The following is a 19,014-nucleotide window of genomic DNA, read 5'->3' as shown; positions in this document are numbered from 1 at the left end:
GTGCTTCTTTTTTCTTTTTCTTTCTTTTTTTTTTTTTTTTAAGTAGGCCCCGCACTGTTCGTGGAGCCCCACGCTGGCCCAAACTCACAACCCTGAGACCAAGAGCTGAGCTGAGATCAAGCATCAGATGCTTAACCAACTGAGCCACCCAGGCGCCCCTTGGTGTGTGTCATTTATCCACTGACCCATTTAGAACAAGTATCACTTAAGGCCCCCGGTGCACGGTGTGAAGCCCTGAGGAATCCTGAGGTAAAGTCAACGGACACTTCCTAGAGCCTGTAGCATTTCCTTCTGATCTTTTCTCGGTGTTTTTTTTGTACTGGCAAAAATGTTTGAAACTTCTCTCAAATTACAGAAACAGTTCCACCTCTCTCTTCTGTCGTCCCTGCTCCTTGACAGACCCTGTCGAGCATCGTCCAGGACAACCTTATGCTTGGACTGATGCACTCTGGTGACTGTGGCAGATGCTGGTGGTGGCCCATATCCCCCTGGACCCTCTGAGACCGTCTGCAGCTGCGGTGGGCAAGTCCCACAATGCTTATGGCCACCCCCTTCACGTTCTCAAACCTGATTCTTTACCATTCTCAAATCGATTATTAACAAAGTCTTTGTTCCCATGCATGTCACTGCTCTGTGTGTCAGCTGTACCTCGGCAGCCGTCCTAGCAAGGGGACAGTCGAAGAGGTGGTGGAAGTAGAACTGTACTGCGGCTAGATTTTACCATAGGTATTGCGTGTGCGTGTGCGTGTGCGTGCTCATGTGCATGTGCACACGTGCATGCTTACGCACCTGCGTGTGTGCATCTGTAAATCCATTCTTCCTTTTCTTAATTAGGAAAATACATGCCTATGTTTAGAAAAAATATATATCAAACAGACGCATCTGCACCCTTAACCCCCTTCCCCAGAAGCAACAGTTGCCAACGTTCTTGATGTGTTTTTCCAGAAGTATTCTAGGTATAAAAAGCACAGATATTGAATATAGATCCCCTTTTTTATGTAAAAGGCAGCATAATACACACTTTACACCTCACCATATATATTGGGATTCACCCCCAAATAGAGTTACCTCACTTTTTTTCCACAACAATGTTCAGTTGTTTGGAAATACCCCTTTTGAATGGACATTTTGGTTGTTTAACTCATTTGCTGTTACAAACAACTCTGCCTTGAACATCCGTATGCACACATTTTTGTATACATGTGTCACTACACTTTTGTCAACACTGAATATAATCAATGTCTTTTGATAATTAGTAGGTGACAGAGTATTTTCTTATTTCATTTTTTAAATTTTTTCTTTTTTTGTTTTATTTTTGTCTGTTTTTTCTTTTTTCCAGTTTTATTTTTTCAAAGTGGATTTTTTATATGTTTATCAAACTATTAATAATTCTTTTTCAGTAAACTGACTCTATTTTTTGCCCATTTTCCATCTTACTAATGTAAGATAAAAAACTCTTTTGTTAAGGTTGGCCCCTTATTCAATCATCGTGCTACCAAACATGTTGTCTTTTGCCTTTTTACCCTAATGTGCTTTTCATCCCCAATTTAAAACTTTTTAGACAGCCTAATTTATTTTCTTTCTGGCTTTCTGGGTTTCGTGTCTTGTCTGGAAAAACCATCCTCACTTCAAAACTATTTTGTGAAGTTACTTAGTAATTTCTCCCAGCATTTTTCCAGGTTCTTAGTTAAATTTAAGAGTCTGGAAATTATTTTAGGCTAGAAATCCGCCCTAATGTTTGTCCTTTCTACGTTGGCTCTGAGATCAATGATCCAGCTTCCCAGAAGTTTCAGAACAATCCAGATTTCCCAGATCCCTGGCTTATTGGCATATTGCTGGTTGTGACCTAGGACCCCCAAGCCCTCTCCTGTGCACCGAGTTCTTGGTTTAGAACCCAGGGGGAACCTGAGCAGACCATTGTCACTGGGGCACATGGGTTCCAGGTGGCCCCACTGGGACCTGGATGCCCATGTGACTCGGTCACAAACTGCAGCACTTCCTCTGTAAATTCGGCTGGCTCCCGTCCCCTCTTCCCTCCCAACCCAGCTGTGCTGAGCCTTGCCAACTCTTCTCTGAGGAAATTTGCATCAGGCAGCAGCTGGAGGATTCTTGAGGACTGCTTCACTGAGCCATGGTCTGTTCCGCTGCCTCCGTGGTACTCCTGGCCATGACTCTCCCCCTGGTGAGGTCACCAGTTGCTCAAGCATCTCAACCTGTGAGTAAGCCTGGGGCAAGTACCCAGGGAAGGTCTACAGAGCTGACATAGGGGCTTATCAGCGTGAGAGGCAGCAAGGTGTGGATGAAGGGACAGGTGGAGGCGCAAGGGCTGGAGGGAGAGGAAGTCATGTAAAAAAGAGAGGCCAGTTTGTTATAAAATCTCTGATAGGTCAGTCTTATTTTCCAGGGTGTGGGATAGCTTTTCTTTCTTTGAGTCACTGTGAACTCCAGTGATGCCAGCTACATTTTGGATAAAGATTCTCCCAGTCAAGCTTATAATTTAAAAATGGAAAGAAAAGAAAAATTTTCCAGCATAGAGGACAGGAGAGAATCTGAAGAAAGACAGCAAAGTCAAGGTTAGCACTTTTTTATCTCTGTTTTCCCCCAAGAAGACATCTCTGTATCCGTACCCATATCTATTATCTGTATCTGTTTTGAGATAGTACCCACATTCACATACAATTTTGAAAGAAGGAGGAGTTGGTGAGGAAATAATTTACAGGAACCAGAGTCTAAGGGAAGATGCTGCCTTAGGCTCACCCTTGTGGCAGTTCCTATGAAAAGAACAGAATTCCCCAAGCCTCTGGGCCCCAGCCGGCTCGGTCTGGCCCTCCCCACTGGTGTTCCAGACACAGCCATTTCAATTAGCCTAGAGGCCCAGGGACAGGTAAATTCAGGAAGGAATTAAGCAAAGCATGTTGACTCTCCAGGGTGTGCCTGGTTCCCGGGTTCGGGTGGGATTTGCAGGCCTTGGCAGAGTCCTTGGGGCTGCATCCCGGGTGCCTCCTACCGGAAGCCTGCTTTCCTCTCCTGATGTGCCTGCTTGCTTCTGGCTAGGCAAAAAGAAGAGCTTCAAAGAGATGGAGTCATGCCAAATTACTCAGGCTAGCCCGAGCCCCCTGGGGAAGAAGGTGCCTCTGGAAGAAACCTGGGGTCAGCATCCTCTCAGAGGTCTCTCCTCTGTTCCAGGCACAGAGTCAGGCTGGAGGGGAATCGGGGCAGCAATTGGACCAAAGGAGTGGAGAAGGGGGTGAGTGGATGGAGTGGACGGGAGGAAGAAGGAGGGAGGAGTGGGAGGGCAAGGGGGGAGGTCAGGGAGCAGGGAATGAGGCTGAAGAGGACGCATGGAAGACTGGATCCATGGCTGGTCACAGTCCAGGTCCACAGTCCACCTGGTCAGGTCCAGAGGCCAGTTCTCTAGCTGTGAGGCCTTGAGAAAATCATTCATCTTGGAGAGCCTCATCTATAAAATGAGGGGAGGGTGACATGGAGCTGTATGTGAATGCAACGTTGCGAATGAGGGGTTATGGCCCTCTCGAGTCTTGTCAGCTCCTAGCTGGGCTGTGGGAGGTGGGATCTGCCCAGGGTCCAGTGACCAGCCAGGTGTGGGAGGCAGAAGGAGACCAGCCCGTGGCCTTGCCACCTCTCCTCTACAGCTACCCCCTCTGCTCCTGTAGAATCCGTCCTGGCCTCGGTCTATGTACAGCTGGACTTGCCAAATCAAACCTGGCCACTGGCACTCTCCAGGACCCTGACTCACCCCCTTGCCTCGGCTTCTTCTTTCCCAAGAACTCTCACTGGCCTCAGCCTCAACAGGTAGGGTGGATTCTACGGAGCCCTCCCTCTCAATGGCCCTTCCACCGCTTGTGGGGGACAGGGGGCTGAGAGAGAAGGGGGCACGGGCTTCCCAGCCAGCTCGCCTAGACCGCTGCCAGCCCCTCCCATTTCCTGGAGGGTCTCCATGGCCTAGCTCCTTCCTCGCCTCCCCACCAGACAGACCCTTCCCTTCCTGTTCCATGTCCCCAACTTCTAAACTTCGGCAGAAGCCCAAGACGCAGACGGTCGTGGGCTGGGACTTCTCCGCCCGCCCCCGGGGCCCCACCCCTGATGACTTTGCCCAGCCAGACCTCTGCTGCTTTGAACCCTGAGTGAGGAGGCAGTCCCTGATGGCTGAGGCTCTGGTGACTTTGGGATGGCTCCAGACAGCCAGCCCTAGAGCTGCTCAGGCATCAGAGGACTGGCTCTCTCATACGGCCTGCCCACATCTTGTCCCCGCCCTCTGCCGCAGAGTGTAACCTCCACGGCGATGGGCAGACCTATTGTGCTTGCCTGTCTGGGTGCCAGTGGAACACCAGCATCTGCTCCCGTCACCCTCACTGCGAGCCCGCCCACAGCCACAGGGCCTGTGGCTGTCTGGTCCTCGGCCCCGCTGAAGCCGGCTCCTGCCAGTTGCTGCCACCTGGTAAGGAGATTTGGGAACTTGGAAACCAGTGGGACCCTGGGAAAGAAAGCCTGTGTTTTCTCCTCTCTGAGTCCTGTGTTTCGGCCAGCTGGCCCAAGCCCAGGAGCTCCGCTGGTGGGAGAATCGCCAGTTATCCTGGTGGGTCACAGCCTCGAGCTTGGGACTGAGTAGTGAGGCTAATGAACAACAGGGCTCCTGAGACATATGGACAAGGACAGAAAGGGCTAGAGTGACTGCTGTTGACCCTAGAGGGCCAGGAAGGGGCTCCAGCAGCCCCAGGTCCCCTGTGGGAGGGGAAATCGTGGGCCCCAAGACTTCCCTGTTTGGTTCCCAATGACAGGGTCCTCGGCTGGACTACAGCAGCCACTCTCATCCAGGGACAAAACAAAACAGTACTGGGGGCAGTGGGGAGGGAGTGACGAGGAACGGGCTTCCAAAGATGGGGAAGGAGTTGGCTTAACCGCAGAGGGCCACAATTCCTGCTCCAAGGGGCGCCTGCCTTCTGCCTCCCCGCAGTCCCCGGAAGGCTGAGCCCGACCTCCTGGGTGCGGACGCCTGGCGCCACTCTGAATCTGACCTTCATCAAGAGCCGTGAGACCACCAACCCGAAATGGTTCCTGCGGCCCGTGGGCAGTCCCACACCCATCCTCCTGCAGCCAGGGACACATGTGTCCCTGGCCTCTAGCCCAGGCCAGGCTGTCCTCAGCTCCCCAACGTCTCCCATGGATGGGCAGGTAGCCAGCCTGCCCTTCCTTTCATCTCTCTCCTCCGCCGCCTTGCCCCTCTCTTTGTCCTTCCCTTCCCCTGCTTCCCTCACCTTCCTCCTCCTCTCTCTCTTCTCCTTCCTGCTTTTCTCTCCCCTTCCTGTCCTTTTGCATCTTTCCATGTATTCATTCTGGGGAAACAAAGGCTAAGGAGCCCACTGATGTGAACAATTTTAACAGGAGAATGCTGAAGGTGGCGTGTCAATTTCAGCAGAGAACAGACATTGTGTTTTGCTTCAAGATATTGCAGTGGCATCAGGTGGTTCGGGAAGGGCATCCCCTTGCAGGAAAAAGGTTCACCTTGGAATCCATGGCTCCGGGCTACTAAAAAAAAAAAAAAAAAAAAAATGTCAGGAGCCTCTTCTCCAGGCCTCTTCCTCCTAGAAATCCTTTCGGGGGCAGGGACCTTTGTTGCTGGGCTTAAGGAGAGGCCGGACCAGGAAGGCAGACCTCAGGTGTGGCTTTAGAAGCAGCAGAGCTTCTGTGGCACAGGTGGGGGCCGGAGGAGCTGGGAGGTGCAGCAGGTGTGTATCTGCAGGTGAGTACACGGGCTGCTTTGAGGCTCAGGGATTCAGATGGGAGCTGTCCCAGGTGGTGAAGGTGCCCCTGCAGGCAACAGATGTGGCTCGGCTTCCAGACCAGTTCTCCATTTCCTGTGCCACCTGCCCTGGCTTCCAGCTGACCTGCTGCATCCCCAGCACGCACCTGGCCTACACAGCTTCCTGGAGTCCCAGGGAGGGCAGCAAAGGTACAGAGGGGCTGTCGGGGCCAGGGGACAGGCAGCAGCTGGTCTCCAGGCAGCTGGCTCTCCAGCTCGCAGGAAGCAGAGGCTGCAGTTCAACCTGGGAGTTCTGGGTCCAAGTCCAACCCTGTTTTTACCCCACAAGCATCCTAATTGTATTGATACAGCAAAAACCACATAAATGTAGATATCTGTTTGCAAAATGTTTTCACACAATCTTAATAAAAATGCAATATACTCTGTGAAGTTCGTTTGGTGATAGTCCCCATTCTACAAATGAGGAACCTGGCTTCAAGTCCTGGGGCTAGTTAGAGACCCCCAGGTGCCCCTCACCAAAATCCAAGCCCTGCCTTCATAGTTTGATGCTCTCGTACCACTCAGGTCTTCCGCACTGCATCATCTGCTTCTGAAGTTGCTAGAAAGACTGAAAGGACATCTCTGGGCCTGCTGGCTTCCAGGTCTGTTCCAAGCCCAGTAACTGTTCCCTCTCTCATGTTATCTTCAGCCTCCTTAGTCAACAAGCCAGGGTCCCGGTGCTTTGTGCTGGCCGTTCAGCAATGCCCTGTCGCTGACACCACATACACTTGTGAGCTGCAGAGCCCAGGACTGACCCCTCTCAGGGTCCCCATCTCTGTCACCATCATCCAGGGTATGTGGGACTTGGGGTCCAGCCGGTTGACCTCTCACTGCTTGCCCTGCGTGCTCCTTAACGTTTCCCTGCACTGGGCCCCACAGCCCGTCTCCAGAGCCTGAACAGGTTTTTGCCCCAGAAAGGCTGGGGCTAGACTGTGTTTGCTGAGCCTCCCTGATATCATTCTTCAGATGGAGACACCACCTGCCCTGAGGACTTCTCAGCTGTTGCCTGGAATGTCACCAAGGCTGGCCACGTGGCACAGGCCCCATGTCTGGTGAACAAGACAGGCATAGTAAAGCCGACCTGTGGGCCTGATGGGATTTGGGAGCCCATTCACAGCAGCTGCACAGACACAGAGCTCCTGGCCTTGCATCACAGAGCCCGGGTAAAGCTTCAGGCCCTGCTGCCCACATGCCTCACCCTCCATGACCTACCCTTTTCTCACTCGGGACCTAGCTTTAGAAGCCTTTCCCCCTGAGGCCCGGCCTGAAGGTCATTCAACCTTCTCTGAACTGGAGCCCAGCAGAGCCAGGGAGTGAGGCAGGGGCCAGAGAGTGCCCAGCATTCTCATTGTGGGGAGCGTGCTATTCTCCAAACTTAATCCCACCAAATGTCTGTTCCACTAACATGGGTGTCAGTTCCTTCCATGCGGCTCACTCGATCTTTGCTTCCTGTTCCCTTGGGACTGGTACGGGGATGGGGAGGAAAGAGCTGGATGGGGGAGGAATGGCCCCTCCCTCGTGAGGACTTGCCCACCCGACTCCCCAATTCCTGCTGTCTTGTGTCTCAGCTGCTACGGGCAGGCCAGGGCTGGCCTGCTGGGGAGGTGCCACAGATCCTGGCACAGCTGTCAGAGCACGTGATGGCGGTGAGCTCGCCCTCTGACTTATTGGCACTGCTGGGCACCATATCATTCCTGGCCAAGGTGGTGGTGGATGCTAGAATACAGCTCACCTGCAGGGCCCTGGAGGTGAGCTCTCTGAGCCATGGCAGGGGCCAGCTGGGTAGTAGGGGCTTGAAGCTCTTTACCTCTGGGCACTTCTGTCCCCCTGACATCATCATGGACTGTCCGCCAGCAGACCTTTGTAGAGTCTGAGTGTCTGCTTCCCTGGTCCGTCTCTCCTCTTGGACACCAGTCTCAAGGCCATGAAATGTGGAGAAGGTCTGATGCTGATAACACACGGGAGGTCAGGAAAGGCAGGAAGGAGTGTGAAGATATGAGTTCAGAGGCATTCATGCACATGCAGATGCGTGCATATGATGTGAAGCCCCCCCCACCCCCTGAAACACACACACACACACACACACACACACACACACACACACACACACACACGATACCTACATGGAGATACTCAAACACTCTTGGCTTGGCTGGACTCACCTAAACCAGCTCTCGATATGGGCAACAGTTAGTGACCAATAAGAGGCATCCAAAAGAATAACCAGGGGCAATGACACAACACACTTCCTATCTGGGAATGTATATCACATGTGGGTGGATGGACGTGCATGTGGCCTTCTACTTCAGAACATCATGCCCTCTACCACTGGGTACCATTCTTAGCTTTACAGACCTGTAGGGGTCAAGGAATTGGAAAGGGGCCCCTTAGGGCCTGGGTGGCCCGAGGAATGGAGGGGAGAGAAAGACTGTCAGATGGAGAGGCTGGATTGCATCAGGAGACCACATACTTGAAGCCACCCCAGTGGTGAGCTGAACAGCTCCCCATTCTTCCCATATAGAAACTCTTCCTTCACAGGTCTGTCTTCCTCTTCCCCTTTCTCTCCACCTTTGGGTCTTCTGCTGGACTAGGAAAGGTGGGTTTGGAGCCTAGAGTTCCCTGTGCCCCTGGCCCTGCTATGGGCTGTAGCAGCCAGGGCTCATCTCTCTGTTGGGATCTCTCTGTTGGGCATCACAGGCTCTCCTGAAAACCACAGACAAGGTCCTAGACATGGACACCGGCTCTCTGTGGGCCCCACCCCAGGCCCAGAAGCCCTCAGCAGGCTCAGATCTCCTGCTGGCTGTGGAGACCCTAGCACACAGCCTATGCCCACAGGATCACCCCTTCTCCTTCAGCTTACATAACGTGCAGCTGCAGACCCAGCTCCTTGGTCCTGCGTTTCCTGCTGACTACAGAGCCTCCTTCTCCACTCAGCCCCCATTGCAGGCATGCATTCCTAGGTGCTCACTGGCCCCACTGGGCCATAATGGAACGAACTTCAATGTTACTAGCATGCTACTGCGGAAACTGGACCATCTTCTGCCCTCAAACTATGGCCAAGGGTTGGGGGACTCCTTCTATGCCACTCCTGGGCTGGTCCTCTCTATCTCCATCATGGCAGGTGGCCAGGCCTTCAACCAGGGAGAAGTCATCATGGACTTCAGGGACACAGCTAGCACTCCCCACTGTGTCTTCTGGGACCACAATCTCTTCCAGGGCAAGGGGGGTTGGTCAGATGAAGGGTGCCAGGTGCAGACCGCTCACACCAGCCCCACTACTCAGTGTATCGGTCGGCACCTCACTGCCTTCTCCATCCTCATGTCCCGAAATACTCTTCCAGAAAACCCCACCCTGGAGCTGCTGAGTCAGGTGGGCTTGGGGGCCTCCATCCTGGCCCTGCTTGTGTGCCTGGGCATGTACAGGCTGGCGTGGAGAGTCGTGTACCGAACAAAGTTGCCTACTTATGCCACATGGCCCTGCTCAACATGGTGATCTGCCTTTTGGCTGCGGACACCTGCTTCCTGGGAGCCCTACTGCTTCCTCTGGGATCCCAAAGCCCACTCTGCCTGGCTGCTGCCTTCCTCTGTCACTTCCTCTACCTGCCCACCTTTTCCTGGATGCTGGCTCAGGCCCTGATGTTGGCGCACCAGCCGCTGTTCGTCTTCCATCAGCTGTCCAAGTGCCGAGTACTCTCCCTGATGGTGGTCCTTGGCTATATATGCCCAATGGGGTTTGCAGGTGCTGCCCTGGGCCTCTACCTACCCCGAGGGCAATACCTGGGGGGAGGGGGCATGCTGGTTGAATGGGAAGGGAGGGGCATTCTACACCTTCGTGGGGCGAGTGCTGGCTATTGTGGGCATGAATGGGCTGGTACTAGCCATGGCTGTGCTGAAGCTCCTGAGACCTTCACTGTCAGAGGGGCCCCAGGTGGAGAAGCACCATGCCCTTCTGGGGGTGACCAAAGACCTGCTCATTCTCACCCCCATCTTTGGCCTCACCTGGGGGCTGGGCCAGGCCACTCTGCTGGAGGAAGTCTCCATAGTTCCTCACTACATCTTCACGATTCTCAACACCACCCAGGTGGGTGACAGTGTGGTGGCTGAGCTTTTTGCCCTTTTAGATGGTTTAAGTCACTGCCAGTCCCCTCTCAAGGAGGTATCATGGTGGAGCAGAAGAAACAGTCTCAGGAATTTTAGAAGACTTAGGTTTGGATCCCATTTCCTCCACTGACTAGCTGGAGAACTTTGGACAAACCTCTGTGAGCTTTGGTTTTCTTATCTGTAAAATAGTATCTGGTTTTGCCAGAGAAGTCAGGGAATTGTCAGTACTCAAAACTTTGATATCCATCCTTTGTAACCAAAGCAGTAAGAGAAGTACCTGAAATGGATTCTATGCACCAAATGATGCGAATATGCAGAAAACTCTAGATGGGAAGCCTCGGGACATGAATTAGACAGGAAGACAGAAGCTAAAAGAAAAGGAGAGGGAAAAGAGTTTACTTCCGTGGATTCCTTCCTCCTTGACGAACTTATCCCCATATCCCTCTTTTAGGGTGTCTTCATCTTACTGTTTGGTTGCCTCACAGACAAGAAGGTGAGTCTGCCCACCTAACCCATCTGACTTGCGGTGCCCAGGCCAGGACTCGGGCTGGCATAACCAGGGCATTACATCTCCTGCAGATGCGAGAGGATTTACTCAAACGCTTCTGCCGCACCCAACACTCCAACTCCACCATCTCCCTGGTGAGTTGCCGGCTTCAAATCCTCAGTTCTCCCGCTGAGAGCAGGTTAGAAGCAGCTGTTCCACGGCCTTCCTAAGAGGCACCAGCTAGAAGCCGAGAGGAGGTTGGGATTGTGTCTTAGAACGAGCATGTTTCAGGTTCAAACTCCCCAACAATGGAGACAGGAGCCCCGTCAGAGCAGTCGGGAGTCAGCTTCCTGGGCTCCTGATTCCAACCCGGGCTCCTGGGGACTCTCTGTCCCTGGTTTCTCCATTTGAAAGTCTGCCTCCAGTTACTGTATGAAGGGAGTAGGCAGGATCGGTAAGCATGGGAGTCAGCGTAGCCGAGAGCAGAGTTCCTAGGACTACTGTGGCCCCGGCAGGAGGGCAGGTGAGGACGTGAAGATGGGTACAACCTCATCAAAGGAGACTTGATGATAATAATAATAATCACCCTGCAGCTGGGCCTTTCTGCCCCTTCCTAGGCTACATATGAAACCTACATCCCAGAACACAGCAATGGAAGAAGTGAAGATGCCAGGTGGGAAACAAGCCTTCCTGGGAGCGGTGTGAGCGGCACGGAGTCTTCACTCCAAGTGTAGCAAAGGGCTTCCTGGCGCAGAAGGCTCCTCTTCTTATAACTGTCCCAGCCCAAGGGTTGGAAAACAGACTTTTCCAGCATAGACATTTCTGGATGGGATGGGGAAGGTGGAGGCCTCAGAGAGCAGATGGCATAGCATCTTCTATTGCTTTCACAGAAAGCTGGAGGGACTTTTACTACCACCAACCCTTGATTCGGTTCACTCAGAAAATTCCTTTTTTTGCACTGTCAAATATTTAATTATCCTGAAAAACCTTTGCTTGGAAGGAATTGCTGTTGGTGGGCTTGGTATCCAGAGGGGAGGGCAGCCTTGCAAGTTCTCCTTCACCAGTCCAGAGCTTCAGGGCGAGCCCTTTTATGGGGAAGGCAGAAGCTTTGAGTGAACCACATACGAGCTCATGTTGCTCCTCCTCTAAGGGAGTCGAGGGAATGTGCCTGAATCCACGAGGATGGGTCCTGGCCCAATGCTCTGAGCCCTTCTGCCCTCCCAGAGCTCAGCCATTGGTAAAGACAGGCTAATGTTTCCACTAGTCACGTTCCTTTCTCTTGCAGGTCACCTGTCCCCACTAAACTATTCAAGCAAAAATAGCATGAAAAACTAGCCAAAACTACCTAAGGAATAAGTCTGCCTCTGCTGTAAACATAATCAACAGATATTAAAGCTCAAAATGATTGCAATTACTCATTTTGCAAGTCTCAACCAGTTTTTGACTAATCTATAGTTCATGTTACAGATATATTCGATAAAAATTGTTTTATCTTTAATTATTCAATGATTTCCTTTCTGATTATTTCTTCTCTATAGCTAGGAAGAGAAAGGATGGCTTAATAACAGGAACTCTGATCTTCCCAAACATTAAAGGTGAAGGGCAGATTTTGGTTCTTTTCTCTTCAAAGTTTAGGAAAAGGTGAAGCTAATAGGTCCATTTTTTAACTTTCACAACAATATCAATATAAATGTAAGTTTCGTAGACGTATGCATGTATACACCAAGTCACTGATCTGAGCACCTTTGTAAGAATGCATTAACAACTTTAAAGTACAGAGTAAGTTACCACAGACTGCCAAGGATTAAAGCGACAACATGACAAACACTGACATTTAAAAGTGACAGGCTCAGGGTGCCTGGGTGGTTCAGTCGGTTGACCCTTGGTTTTCGGCTCAGGTCATAGTCTTGGTGTTCTGGGATCCCCGGTGCCAGGCTCCACACGCAGCGTGGAGTCTCCCTGGGAATCTTTCCCTCTCCTTCACCCTCCCTCTCTGCTCCTTCCCACCCCTGGCATGCACACGCTCTCTCTCTCTCTCTCTCAAATAATAAATAAAATATGTTTTTAAATTATATTTTAAAAAAGTGACAGGCTCAAGGTAAGACTAGATATGGAGAAGAAATATTTAAGAAAAGTCTTGAGAGGACACAAGGATGTCTAGCTGAATTAACTCAAGGAATCCACAAGATGATGACAGGGTTCTGAAAATTTTTCAACTGGAGAAATGAAAAGAATCCTCATGAATGAGTCTTTGTTTGTTAAAAAATTCATGGCTATTTTTATAAAATGCAAAGGGAACATTTTCTGTTGAAATGCAAATGGATATGCTGTTGAAAACGTTTTTCTTACAAACATGGATCCGTATGAATATTTTCATTGTATATAAACCGGTGCAAATATTTCTCTAAATGAATTCCATCATTTTTTTCAAAGAGAAGATACCAACTCAGCAGGGCGACTGCAACATTTCTATGCCCCAGACCTGCCTCAGCCCCTAAGGGAGGCGGGAGGCAGGGAGCCACTGAAACAGCCAGGCCTCTGCCTGCAGGTTTCCCTGGCAACAGAGTCCTGTCTCAATCGCCCTTGCACTTCATTAATACTTACAGTCTTAATTTTTTTTCAATTATAAAATTATTTTTGAATATTTCAACTAATATACATTCACTTTAAAAGCAGCAGAGACTTTCTGAGCGTGCTTCTGTTGAAATCTATGTCTTCATTCTCTTTCTCAAATGATGGCACATACTGCATGCTCTGCGCCTAAAAACACACTTTAGAATCGATCAGTGAAATGACATGAAGCCTTTGTTCATTTGACCCTCACATAAAAAAGGACTGAAAAGAAGGTTCTGGAGGTAAACATCAGAAAGTGAGGCTTAGCAGCAATTCCATTTCTAAAAAGATGACTTAAAGAAGTAAGTAGAGGGTTCCCTGGGCGGCTCATTCGGTTGAGCGTCCGACTCTTGGTTTTGGCTGACGTCATGATTGAGGTCTGCGTTGGGCTCCGCACTCAGTGTGGAGTCTGCTTGAGATTCTCTCCCTTTCCCTCTGCCCCTGCCCCCCCGACCTGTGTGTGAGCTTTCTCAAATAAAATAAAATCTAAAAAAAAAAAAAAAGACAAGTGAGCAGACAAATGTACAAAAGATGTGTATTCTAGGTGTTTATATCCTTAAAAAAGAGGCACTTAGTAAAACAAATTAGGACATTATCTAACAAAGGAATGCTATATGGTCATTACAAATAATGATGTATAGGGGTGCCTGGGTGGCTCAGTCTGATAAGCATCTGCCTTTGGCTCAGGTCATGGTACCCGGGGTCCTGGGATCGAGCCCCATGTTGGGCTCCCCGCTCAGTGGGGAGTCTGCTTCTCCCTCCCCCCCCTCCCTGCTTGTGCTCTCTCTCTCTCTCACACTTGCTCTCTCTCAAGTAAATAAAATCTAAAACAAAATGATGATGTATAGCTAAACCTACTGATACAGGAAAATGTTTACGCTATACAGCTAAGTAAGACAAAAGGGTTCCAGAACAGCATTATACTAGCCAATTCTGGTCCATACCAAAACTGGGTCCATTTGTGTCCATACAAATATGTGTGCACTGAGAAGGAGAGACACCAAAATATTAACAGTGGGTATCTCTACTGGATTTTTCATTTTTTCTTACTCTATAAATATTATTTGAATTATTTTTTTACAATGAGCATGAATTTTTATGTTAGAAAAAAGTGATTTTGAAAAAGTTCTTCTGAACATTTTGCATATTTAAAAATAGAAACTTGACAAGCAAAGTAACACACAGCATCCCCTGGAATTTAGATTTGTATGGAAGGGTGGACTACATTAGGGGTTCCTGAGAAAGCTTTGAACCACCTCTTTGGAGTTCTGTTTTGGGAATCAATTCTGTCTGATCACTGACAGTCCCTTGAGTGTGGAGGGGGAAAGGGGCTCCTAGTTGAGGGCAGCCAGAAACATTGCCAACATATCCAAATGCTTTGTCTCTTTCACAATAATGCATTCCTTTTCAGAACAGAATTTTTACTCAGTATGTTTGTCATTCCACCCCCCCCACATTCTCCCATTTCCTCTCCATCAGTGATCCCTCTTCATTGAAAAAGATCAGAGTCCCAGATAAACCACAGCGGACATAGACAGAGGACCTCCAAGTCACCCATTAAATCTCAGAGGAAGACCGGGAGACCTGCTGCTGCTTTTCGCTCCTCAAGAGAGACTGGAATTGAAGAGGCCTGGAGAAAATAAACATACACGAGAAGGGATGCGGGAGAAGCTAGGCTGAGAATTAGGATTCTCCTTTCTGGAAAGATGGATGTAAAGGGGGCAAGAATTTTTGTTTTGCTGGTTGCTGTAGCTTCAGATCTAAAATATGCTTGACACGTAGCAGGCACTCAGTATTTACTGAACGAATGAACTATACAGACCACAGGAAGAACGTGGACTTTTACTCAGAATCAGAGCCCCCGAGACAAACAGTTGGAGGGGGGCGCGGAGTGCGGAAGCACACTTCTGAAGTTTGAATGAAAGATGAAGGCACATAAAGGCCCCACTCCAAAATGGTTATTTAGTGGAGTAGAGGGCATAATTAAAGTATTATATGAAAAGAGAGGTACTTAAGTTGGGATCTTTAAGAATAGCATAACGAGTTTGAGATATCTGAGAACAAACGGCGATGTCTACTTTAGATGGAGGCACCTATAACCACAACAGCCAAGGGTGGTCTTTTGTAGCAGTGATGCTACTGAAAACAGCTCAGCTTTCTCTGACATGCAGAGAATGTTTAGAAATAGCATATAACCTCCATAAAGTTGGGTGAACCCATGACTCAACTGCAGAACTAGAACTTTAGCAACACCACTGAAGCCCTCTCCAACCCAATCCCACTGCCTCCTGCCCAGGGGTGACCTCTGCTTTGAACGTTTTTGATATAGCATTTAAAAACATTTTTGTATGGTGAAACACATGAAATTTACCATTTTAACCATTTTAAGTGTACAGGTCAGTAGTGATAAGTACATACACAATATTGTTCAACCAATCTCCAGAATTCATCTTTCAAAACTGAAACTCTGTACCTATTAACTCCCCACTCCCCTTACTCCAATCCCTGATAACCGTCATTCTACTTTCTGTCTCCATGAATGTGACGATTTTGTATACCTTATACAATTAGAACTATACAGTATTCCTCCTTTTGTGACTGGTTTATTTCACTTAGCATACTGTCCTCAAGGTTCATCCATGTTGTAGGGTGTGACAGGATTTGTAAGGCTGCACAGTATCCTACTGTGTGTATACACACATTCAGTCGCCAGTGGTCATTTGGGGTGCTTTTCCTATTGGCTATTATGAATAATGCTGCTATGAATGTGGGTGTACAAATCTGAGACACTGCTTTCAATTCTTTTGGGTGTATACCTAGACATAGAGTTGCTGGATCATGTAGTAATTCCATTTTTAACTTTTTGAGGAACAGTCATACTGGTTTCCACAGCGGCTGCACCATTTTATATTCCCACCAGCAGTGTACAAGGGCTCCGGTTTCTCCACCATGTGCTATTTTCTGTTTTGTTTTTGTTTTTGTTTTGATGGTGGACATCCTAATGGATGTGAGGTGGTAGAGCAATGTAGTTTTGATTTGCATTTCCCTAACGACTAGTGATGTTGAACATCTTTTCACATGCTTATTGGTCATCTGTAAAACTTTTTTAGAGAAATGCCTATTTAAATTCTTTGCCTATTTTTAAACTGGGTTGCTTCTTGCTTGTTGAGTTGTAAGAGTTCTTTAAATGTTCTGGATATTAACAGATATATGATTTGCAGGTATTTTCTCCCATTGGTTGCCCTTTCACTATGTCCTCTGATGCACAGAAGTTTTTTATTTTGATGAAGTCCAATCTATTTTGTTGTTGTCACCAGTGCTTTTGGTGTTCTAACCAAGAAAGAATTGCCAAATCCACTGTCATGTAGCTTTTACCATTTTCTTCTAAGAGGTTTATCATTTTAGCTCTTGTGTTTAGGTCTTTGATCCACTGTGAGTTAATTTTTTTGACTTTTTTTTTAAATTTGGTTATTGTTATGTTAATCACCATATGTTACATCATTAGTTTTGGATGTAGTGTTCCACGATTCATTGTTTGTGCATAACACCCAGTGATCCACGCAGAACGTGCCCTCTTTAATACCCATCACCAGGCTAACCCATCCCCCCAACCCCCTCCCCTCTAGAAACCTCAGTTTGTTTTTCAGAGTCCATCGTCTCTGATGGTTGGTCTCCCCCTCCGATGTCCCCCCTTCATTCTTCCCCTCCTGCTATCTTCCTCTTTTTTTTTTCTTAACATATATTGCATTATTTGTTTCAGAGGTACAGAACTGTGATTCAACGGTCTTGCACAATTCACAGCACTCGCCATAGCACATACCCTCCCCAATGTCTTTCACCCAGCCACCCCATCCCTCCCACCCCCCACCACTCTAGCAACCCTCAGTTTGTTTCCTGAGATTAAGAATTCCTCATATCAGTGAGGTCATATGATACATGTCTTTCTCTAATTGACTTATTTCACTCAGCATAACACCCTCCAGTTCCAGCCACGTCGTTGCAAATGGCAAGATCTCATTCCTTTTGATGGCTGCATAATATTCCATTGTGTATATATACCACATTTTCTTTATCCATTCATCTGTCGATGGACATCTTGGCTCTTTCCACAGTTTGGTTATTGTAGACATGGCTGCTATAAACATTGGGGAGCACGTACCCCTTCGGATCCCTACATTTGTATCTTTGTGGTAAATACCCAGTAGTGCAATTGCTGGATCGTATAGTAGCTCTATTTTCAACTGTTTGAGGAACCTCCATACTGTTTTCCACAGTGGTTGCACCAACTTGCATTCCCACCAACAGTGTAGGAGGGTTCCTCTTTCTCCGCATCCCCGCCAAAATCTGCTGTTTCCTGACTTGTTAATTTTAGCCATTCTGACTGGTGTGAGGTGGTATCTCATTGAGGTTTTGATTTGGATTTCCCTGATGCCGAGCGTTGTTGAGCCCTTTTCATGTGTCTGTTGGCCATTTGGATGTCTTCTTTGGAAAAATGTCTGTTCATGTCTTCTGCCCATTTCTTGATTGGATTATTTGTTCTTTGGGTGTTGAGTTTGATAAGTTCTTTATAGATTTTGGATACTAGCCCTTTATCTGATATGTCATTTGCAAATATTTTCTCCCATTCTGTCAGTTGTCTTCACTGTGAGTTAATTTTTATATATAGTGTAAGATAAGGGTCCAACTACATTCTTTTACCTGTGGCCCTTCCATTTTCCCAACACCATTTGCTGACAAGACTGTCCTTTCTCAATTAAATGGTCTTAGCACTCTTGCCAAAAATCATGGGACCACATAGTGAAGATTTATTTCTGGGCTTTAAAACAAACTATTATCTCCAAGAGGTTCTCCTTGGGTCAGTGATGGGGCTGAGCCCCACTGACCCCTCCAGCCACACTTCCACTGACTATCTCTACTGGGTTCTGTATCTGTTCACTGAAGAAGCTGAACGGGCAAGAGGAATCTCTTCTCTTGGGTGCGTAGGTCCCTGTGAGCAAAGGCTTTGAGTCCTCACGCCACAGCTGACAGCTGACAGGGACCGAGACCAGAGTATTCCTTCAGAAATGAGTTGCACAACTGAGAAGTCACTTGCTGATGCTAATGCTCTTGTTGAAAGATGAAGAGATCATGACGATGCAACAGAAACTCTGACTGACCACACCACAGCTCCCAATGAGTAGAAGCAACAAAGCAGTATCAGGAAGGAATTCAACTTAACGACGTGGCAGGACATTGGCCACAGTCCACATTAGTTATGGGAATCCAGCAAGAAAACAGACAAATCAGAGAAGTGCAACAAGAGAACAAAGAATTGTATATATCCCTGGAAGAACATCAGTCTGCCTTGGAACTTATAATGAGCAAGTATCAGGAGAGAACGTTTAGACAATGGATAGCTAATCAGATGAAGTTAGAAGAGCAGACATAGTATCACAACATCTCCAAAGAATTCGTCCTTAATGCTTCTAAACATGGACTGGAGATGAGGCACTTGGAAACAAATCAGAATGAATTATAAGCACATGTTGGACAGAGACCTGAAATGGCAGCAGGAATGAGGAAAGCCATTGAAATTGATGAGCGACAGGGTTGCAAGGAACAGGAACGAATATTTCAACTTGAACAAGAAAACAAAGGCTTGAGAGAGATCCTTTAACTCGAGAACCATCTTTGAACCTTAGGAAAGATGAGGTGTCTGAAAGGTTATCTTTGTCAGCATTAGTGACCAATAGTGACCTGAGTCTGAAGGGCAGCTGAGGAGCCTATAAGTCTGTGAGCTTCTTACAAGCCTCCAAATGGTCACTGGGACTGGCTTCCTAAAGAGAATGAGTTAACAGAAAAATCGGTCTCAAGCTACCCTTTGCTTTATCTTTTTGTCTATAGTACATACAGTGCACTGCCAATGACATTCCTGAAATAGCAACAAAAAACTGCAATTACTGGTCATAGACTTTATTCCAAAATGTAATTGAAAAACAGAAACTTTGCTAATT

The 19,014-nt window shown here is 48.2% G+C and overlaps 1 protein-coding gene and 1 pseudogene across 1 annotated transcript; both read left to right on the top strand.

The window, feature by feature from the left end:
- The first annotated feature begins 2,131 nt into the window (after positions 1-2,131).
- Positions 2,132-10,638, top strand: ADGRF3 (adhesion G protein-coupled receptor F3). The gene is given in 15 exon segments (XM_035729010.1): positions 2,132-2,215; positions 3,187-3,247; positions 3,675-3,818; positions 4,286-4,459; positions 4,949-5,164; positions 5,167-5,193; positions 5,762-5,971; positions 6,471-6,614; positions 6,788-6,984; positions 7,390-7,569; positions 8,519-9,263; positions 9,266-9,600; positions 9,602-9,901; positions 10,373-10,414; positions 10,501-10,638. Coding segments are annotated over 15 exon segments (2,997 nt in total).
- A 7,446-nt stretch (positions 10,639-18,084) lies between these two features.
- Positions 18,085-18,778, top strand: LOC113938561 (annotated as a pseudogene).
- Positions 18,779-19,014: the final 236 nt, after the last annotated feature.

The sequence above is a fragment of the Zalophus californianus genome, chromosome 8, assembly GCF_009762305.2.
Source record: "Zalophus californianus isolate mZalCal1 chromosome 8, mZalCal1.pri.v2, whole genome shotgun sequence".
Classification (NCBI taxonomy): Eukaryota; Metazoa; Chordata; class Mammalia; order Carnivora; family Otariidae; genus Zalophus; species Zalophus californianus.
This window is presented reverse-complemented; position numbering and strand designations above follow the sequence as displayed.